The sequence below is a fragment of the Lissotriton helveticus genome, chromosome 6, assembly GCF_964261635.1.
Source record: "Lissotriton helveticus chromosome 6, aLisHel1.1, whole genome shotgun sequence".
Classification (NCBI taxonomy): Eukaryota; Metazoa; Chordata; class Amphibia; order Caudata; family Salamandridae; genus Lissotriton; species Lissotriton helveticus.
Window position 1 is genome coordinate 1,285,239,263 of NC_136067.1, and position 7,992 is coordinate 1,285,247,254.

Here is a 7,992-nt window from a genome sequence, read left to right on the forward strand (position 1 = left end):
TTAGGTCTGTATTTTCATACGAAATTGCTTTTTTGTTTTGCTTTCGCTATTTCACCTATGTTCACGAAAGGTTCCAAAAAGGTGCTCTATTGTGCCTAGTTTGTGCATGGAAAGTATCAGGTGATCTGTCAAGCAGGTGCCGAGAAAAAGGAGGTGATCCGAAAACGCAAACTCACCATGCACTTTCGATAGACTTTTTTGGAACGCTATATTCCAACAAACGCTGAACAGAAAACAAAAAATTGGGCAGGAAGCTAGAGCTTGGCCGGAAAGTGTACTTTTTGTGATTTGCTATATATCCGTTCTGTCGTTTTTGAGAAATTAAGGACCAGGAATATTTGTATAATTTGGATGGTTGTGTTTAAGTGACCCTCATTAGAATCCCTTGAACCTAACTTCAAAAAATAGAGCGTTCTGATTGGACTAGGTGGATTTTATTTACCTTGCGCTGCCTCGCTTAGGAGCATTCTCATTGGCTGGCCACAACATGATAAAAAATGTTGCAGCCAGCCATTACAGGACTTGGGTACTTAGCCCTCCATGCTGAGTTTAATAAAGAAAAAAGATAGACGGAGGCCGGGTGGGCATACCTTACCCCCTAGCCCTTGTCTGGGGTCTTAGAGCAACCCCTCCATGGGGGACAGTAAAAAATGTTTTTCTTCCGCTATCCTGGAGGTCTCCAGCGTGACTCCTGTGAGATCACTGCATGCAAAAAATATATAAGATCACCAGCTGTCTTTTAAAATGTTATAGTTTTAACCGCTGGGGTCGGCCAGGGCCTAGGGGTCATATTAATACAATATTTGGGGAGTAAGGCATTAGCAGGGCCCTCTCCCCGAGTCATCTTTGGCCCTGGGGACTCCATCTTCCCTGGCCCCACACATATTTAAATGGGGAGGAGGGCACTGGTCCTCCTCCCCAAGGCTTCATGGGACCCCATCCTCCGGCTGTAAAATGAGAGGGGTGGGGAGGTGCTGCCTCCCTTCCCTAGCTTGTAAGGACCCCATCCCCAGGGCGACAGACCGTGGCAGCAGCAACTTAATGGGGGTGGGGTCAGTAGAGGTTTCAGGGCGGCGTGGGGGTAAACAAAAGAAAACAAATAATTAAAAAACACTTACCTGCAGGCCGGCTGCTGAATCTTGGTCCTATTCTCCTGCTTCCAGTCCCATTATAAAAAAGAAAGCCACTGGGGGATGGGGTCCCCAGGCCCTAGAGTCTCAAGGAGGGTGTCCTGGGTGGGCATTTTGGGGGGAATTATTATATGTGTTACTGTGTGTGCTTGTGTGTCTGTGTGTGTATATGTGTAGCAATGTAACTATGAAATGGCACCATAGATCTCTGTTTGAAGACTAACCAGTTATATACAACTGCTACCCATGATTAAAGTGATTTGCTCAGAATTATTATGCTTTTCTAGTAGGAAAGTTCATCATTCATTGAAAGTGTTGGTCTTACCTGGTCTGCATATCTGCTGTCGGCATTATCTGGAATGAGCAGGCCATTACTGTCCTTCAGGAACCCATCATGTGACCAGTATGCCAAGTCAAAATTAAAGGTTTTTCCATGCCCAGGATTCTTAGGATCAAAAATGGTGGTGCAGTTGGAATTCATAGATATGACACACCTGCTGCTTGCTTCTTGCTCCCTCTGTATAAAGGAGAACAAATCAACCAGTTAGCAGTTTATTACTCACTAAAGTGAACCCCAAAACCTACCAAGCCATTCTGTGTGATCTTCTTATTTTAGGTTCATCAGTATTTATCGCCGCAGGTTTTGCCATTTCTAGCAATGTAATTAACAGTGTGTACTTGTAGCCACATTAATTTTAACCGGTTTATTGACCACAAAGGCAGGAAAGTTTAAGTCGGTCAGGCCTGGAGCTAATCATATGCCCATTAGGTCACATACACAAAGACCTTTGCAGTGAGTGCATTAACTCAGTAAGTTATCTTAATGTTAAACTCCATGTAGTGTATATGTGGACTTTCTAGAAAGTATGTTATGTTGCATTGTGTTGCCCTATGTTAATTCTTAAAGAGCATGGGCTTTCACCATAAATGGCCTCCTTTTCTGTAAATTTAAGGTCACGTGTCCAAAGCCATTGAACAAGCTTAACTTTTAATACAAAAGTGGTTTAATTCCATTCCATTTCAAATCAAATCAAATCAAATCGAGCTTTATTCGATCATATACATATAATCATAAAAGCAAACATCAAAATCTATAGAAAAGATAAATCACAATATAAAAATAAAGATCTCAAGGGAATGATAAAACTGTGCATTTTAAAATATTTATACAAAAAAGTTTAAAAGGGAAAAACCCATCAGGGATCAAAAAACATACTTTTCCTCAGCCACACAGCTTTCTTCAAAAAGCTAGAAATCCTCCAAGCCACAAATTCATTCTCTAAATATTGCAATCGCACGAGGGCTGGACGACATTGTCTTAGGCCGAAGGAACTCAGAATAGGAAGTATCCAGAATTTCCTTAATTCTTTAAAAAATGTAAAAAAAAATATAAGTGAATGGTAGACTGTTCTGATGTAGAGTCACACATACACCGAGGGAGTTCTCTTGACCAGTCATTCATTAGCGGGATAGTCAAAATTCTGTGGACTATTCCTAATCGGAATCTCATTAATAACATTCTGTCATGATCTTTGGAGACAAAATTTAAGTAAGGTTCCACGTCGAAGGTTGTAAGCCTTAGCTGATGGCAGATGACTGTGGGTTTTGGAGCTTCAACTGCTAATGTCACAGATCCAAATATAGCCAAGCAATCTTTCTTCAGGGATTTCCTTGACATTTGGGTCATTGAGTTCGGTTTTAAATAATACTCAGGATGACCAAGATCTTTGGCAAACTGGAATATATACCTGAGCTAAGGAATTTTCAAAGCTTCATCTAGCTACATGCAATTGTGCAGGATATCGCGATTTAATTGGGTCTGTTCACTAGACCAAATCCTGTGCCAAAGGAGTATGGGCTCAAGTTTAATAAGATCCATAATATATGAAAGACCCAACTCCTCATGGCAAACAAAAGAAGACGTACCAGGTGGAACACCAAGAATAAAACGAAGAAAGAGATTTTCAACTGTTTGTAGGGAGGTGGGATTAGAAATGCCCCTAACCCCAGCCCCATATACCGCGGCAGCCGATACACACTGAGCCTTGTATAGTTGTATAAGCTCCCTGGGTGGTTTCCTCCCTAATCTTTCGGTAAAGGAGGTCAAGGCACTAATGGATCTTTTAAAGGACCATTTTTTCTGGGCGATTGTTTGGCTCCAAGTATCGTTATAGCTAAAGAGGACACCTAGATATAAAAAGGTCCTTGTATTAGCTATCTTGCTTCCCTCCAGAAAAATGTCTCGGCCAGTAGTGCTCCGAGACCCAGATACACAATTCATTGTAAAGGTCTTAGAGAGGTTTATTTTTAATCCCAGGTCACCCATAAAAGCACTAAAACTAGTCAGAACTTTTTGTAGGCCATTGCCTGTGCGCGCTATAATGACCGCGTCGTCGGCATAGAGGAGAGCAGGAATTCCTCTCCTACCAACTTGCGGAAAGTCTGAGCCCCCCTTAAGAAGTGCGTCGGCTGTACCATTTATATATAAGTTAAAAAGAAAGGGGGCCAGCACACAGCCCTGGCGCACCCCTCTTCTCTCTTGAAATCCCGATGTGCATTGCCCCTTTGTCCCAAATCTAACGCTAGCTGAAGCCCTCTCATAAAAACGGTGCAGGAAAGCGATTAGGCCATGATCCACCCCAAGATCGGCAAGGGTCTCCCATAGCCTCGCATGGACAACAGAGTCAAAAGCTGCAGTCAAGTCAAGGAAAACGAAATATAGTTTCTCATTTTTGGCTCGTGTGTACTTCCCGACTAACATAGCCAGGTTAAGACTTTGTTCAAGGGTACCCAGGCCCTCCCGGAACCCATACTGCAGTTCAGATAAAACATTGGATTCAGTTGCCCAATCCTGTAACCGTTGGAGGATGACTCGGCCAACCACCTTTACCATAGAGTCCAGAAGGGAGATCGGTCTGTAGCAAACAGGATCTTGATGATCTCCCTTCTGCAAGATTGGCACGATGATTGATTCAGACCAAGTCTTAGGGAAGGTGGAGCCGTCACTGGCATTAATCAGCTGTGTTAAAAGAGGGGCCCATAACATTACATTTGACTTAAACAAATCAACTGGAATCCCATCGGTACCAAGGGCCTTGCCCCCCTTACTTTGCTCAAGGGCTAACATAGTTTCATCCAAAGTAACATGAAGGTTGCCCTTGTATGTGGACGGAGACTGCGGAAGTGGATACTCATTAAGAGATGGACCGTTATATAGGGCAGAGTGGGTTATCCAGTCCTTTTCTAAAATGGCCAATTCAATGGTAGGTCTCCCATCCCCTATCATGGGTCGAGTTCTTAAGATTTTCCAAAAGGCCGCAGAGTCCTTTTTTTGTGCGGCCTCATTTAACTCCCACCACGCTTCTTCCCTCAGTGATCTCTTTCTATCTGCTATTGCTTTCCTGTAAGTGGCTCTTGCCCTCTTTACCTCCCGTTGTAATCTGGGTTGTTTATGAAGTTCCAGTTTAAGACTGGAATACGCTTTAGTACAAGCGCTATCAAACCAACCAGCTGTTTTAGGGGAAGAACCACGTTGGACGGACAATAGCTTTTTGACCTCATTAGTTATCTCAATAACACCTTCAATGCTATGGCTTTTCCCGTCCTGTGCTGAGATTTCTCAAATCTCTTTGTTCCATGACGAGTTCACCTTGTCATCCGCACAGGGTAGGTAAAGCTGATGACGAGCTGAGCTCGTCATCAGCATGGAAAGGGTTAAAAGAGGAGGTGATTTCTTCCGGAAAGGAGAACTCACTGAGCAAGATATCAAAATCAGTTTTATGGGTAGAGATTAGCCGCTTAGTCAATACCTCAGGTTCAACATTCGACCAGCGAATAGCATATCCATTAGTTCTATTCAATTCCAGTGTGCCCCCCATACTCTTAACAGTTTTATTCCTCATGGGCCCAAAAGCTTGAGGTGGAACTTAAGGCGAAGCGGGTAATGATCGCTCAAGACCACAGTCCCTATATCAAAAGATAGCAGACTAGAGGCAAATGTGAGTGAAACCAAAATGAAATCTATAATAGAGGATAAGCCTCTTCCATTAAAGGTAGCAGACATGGGAACAGGAGAAGGAACTAAATCATTGGCGAAACCCAAGTCGTAATGAGACATCAGATCATTAAGGTGGTCGCCGAACTTAGAATGTGTAAAATGACAATTAGAGACCCCCTGATCCTTCGAGTAACCACAGATTTTTGAACTAAATGGTCTACATAATGCACAATTAAAATCCCCCAGCCATAAAATAGTAGAGTCCACAGTAGTCAGGGTACAGATAGCATCCAGGTTCACGGCAATACAAGAGAACTCGTCCCCCCCTATTCTCTGCAGAAACGTTAATATAAAAGTTCACCATAAGGATTCTTTTTGTGGTTGTTACTTAAAATTCAACAATCTGATGGTAACAATCCCCCCCTTTAGTTGAGATCTTGTCAAGACATAATGAGTTGGATACCTACGTACACAGTCCTCCCTTGGGCCGACCTCCTAGACCTCTTACGGCCGGAGTATTAAAAGTCAAATAACCCTGGATATGAACGGGTTCCAACGCCCACATTTCCTGAAGGCAGATGATATCTATTTTTTCTATATATCCAGCCCATACTGGGTTTGTAGCCTTTTCACGGAGCCCAGCAATATTCCAAGAGATGATGTTAATGTCAGATAATTCTTTTCTACGGCTGAACAACGCTCCCGTGGTAGTTGGATTGATTCTAGCGTTGACAGATATCTCTTCTATCCTGGGCAAAATAGTATCTAGACTACCATGAGTTGGACTTGATGGACGATTAGAAACTATATTAGAAGCTTCAGAATGAAGCTCCAAACTGTCAATTTGCCCCTCGGGGTCCCACACACAAGTTGTTTCTAGTGACCACCGTGATGTCGCACTGAGTAGGGGTGGGGATAGACAATCAGTCAACCGCATCTAGATTACAAAGTGGCTCGTAAAAGTTTCTAACTGGTATAGAATAACCAGAATGTGGCATAGGACCGTCAGGCACCCTCACACATGATTGTTGAAATCTGTCAGGCTTGTAGAAAAAATCCAAAGATACTATGTTAACCCCCTGCGACTTTATTGGAAGAAAAGCCACCCAACTGAGAATTGTACAAACCAGCAGAGGTGAGGCAAAAGTGAGAACAACACAGTCCCCCTCCAAAGATTTTGCAGAACCACCCACCCAGTCTATCCTACGGGCCATCTTAAAGTTAGAAAAAAGCTTGTTTGACAGGCCTGTCCTCCCAGATAGAAAATGAAGAGATCTATTACGCAAAGTTGACCAGTGCTCAAATTCCCCTTGATGTAAAGTGGGAACATTTGCTAGGACTACAGTTAATGGATTAGCTTCTGGCGGCAAATGAAATGTGCCTGGAGCATTAAGACCCACTCTATCTGCCCTCTGTTGCACTTGAGCCATCCTTGATTGAGTGGCTAGCTCTTTACTTGATGCAGGGTGATCAAAATTAGATGTAACATGTTCAGGGATCAAAGGCCCCTGTTGCTGGCCATTGTGGCCGGTCCTATTTGAAGGCACCAGCCCACCAAGAGGAGGCTGCAAAGGAGTATTCTAAACAGGCTTTCCACTAGTAGCCATTTAAGGTCTCAACAACTGCAATTGGCAAAATCATAGAGCTTACACGAGCAAAAATGGCTTTTTGTATGTACTAAAGCCAATTTGGGAGCCGAAAATATTTTCTGACTCACAAAATGAGTTTACAGGCCCAGTCTGAATCATAACTAGAAAATAGCATTCCTTTTAATTGCGATTCCGAATGAGAAGTATTAATGATTTTGTGAGCTCAGTTGCGTCAAACAACATGGGTGGCCTCTGTTTTCCCAAAAGGGTTTAACACCCCCCCCAAATAATCACAGTTGGCCTCAAATAACAACCTGCCTTTTTTATTTGTTTGGCAGCTCTTTCTTTGCGCATCCCACAACTGAAGAGTTTCAATGTGTTCTTTTTGTACAAAGGCCACATCGTTACGCTAAAACTGCTCACAAAATGACAGTGCACAGTTTCCCTGACCAGTGTGTTTGTATATTGGGTCGAAGTCTCGTAATTTTTTCATTCTGCTCACTTGAGGCCCGAAACAAGAAGTCCTAACATTTCACCTATATAAACAGGTGTTTGAGATTGTTTGCAAGTCTGGTATGGGAACATTACCAAGCATGGCTGCTTGCACAACAATAACCGACCTCCCATTCCCTGTTTTTTTTAAACTTGGTACTGGAAGAAGCATACTTTTGTTCCACTACCCACTTCTGACATTTCCAAGGGCTGTAAATAGGAAGTGTTAAAGCATCAACTCACCAGCTTTTGAAGGACTGAAACCTCCGTTGGTTTTACCATAATGCAAATATGTGCCATGTAAATCACTGCTGAGTACAGCAATCACTTAGCTATCATCAGTTAGAAAGCTGTTCAATTAAGGTAGGCATCTCAATGGCATGGACAGGTTCAAGTAATACGCTTCAAAAATCCAGCCTGAAATTATTCATTAACCTCACTATCTCGGTTTGTGCTACACTGAACATTTAACTCGGTGCACATGGCCCAGACTGCGACACTGTACACCTGATTACACTAAACACCGCACAGTTTACACAAGCACTGAAAAGGGCCAATTGTGGGCTGCCCGTGGTCCACGAAGGGGACCCCCTAAGAGGGCGGCCGCCTTAGTGCCACATGAGGGCACACGAGGCATCTGCTAGTGGTTCCCCCTTCCAGTTGCAAGAAGGGCCAGTGGGCCACGTCACTTCCAGCAGTGGTGGGGGAGGGCAGGAAGTATATATACTTTACCCCACCCACGGCGCGGTCTCTTTGTCTGCTGGCCGTTTCGCCGTTTCCCGCC

At 43.5% G+C, this 7,992-nt stretch overlaps 1 protein-coding gene across 1 annotated transcript in view; it reads right to left on the reverse strand.

Annotated features, from left to right (window-relative positions):
* The window catches only part of LOC144761711 (kinesin-like protein KIF28), a 982,011-nt gene extending 980,370 nt beyond the window's left edge, over positions 1 to 1,641 (reverse strand). The window contains exon 1 of the mRNA XM_078646973.1: positions 1,456 to 1,641. Within this exon, the coding sequence (XP_078503099.1) occupies positions 1,456 to 1,611 (156 nt within the window). The 5' untranslated portion in view covers positions 1,612 to 1,641. The remainder of the gene's footprint in view (positions 1 to 1,455) is intronic.
* Between the last annotated feature and the right edge of the window lie 6,351 nt (positions 1,642 to 7,992).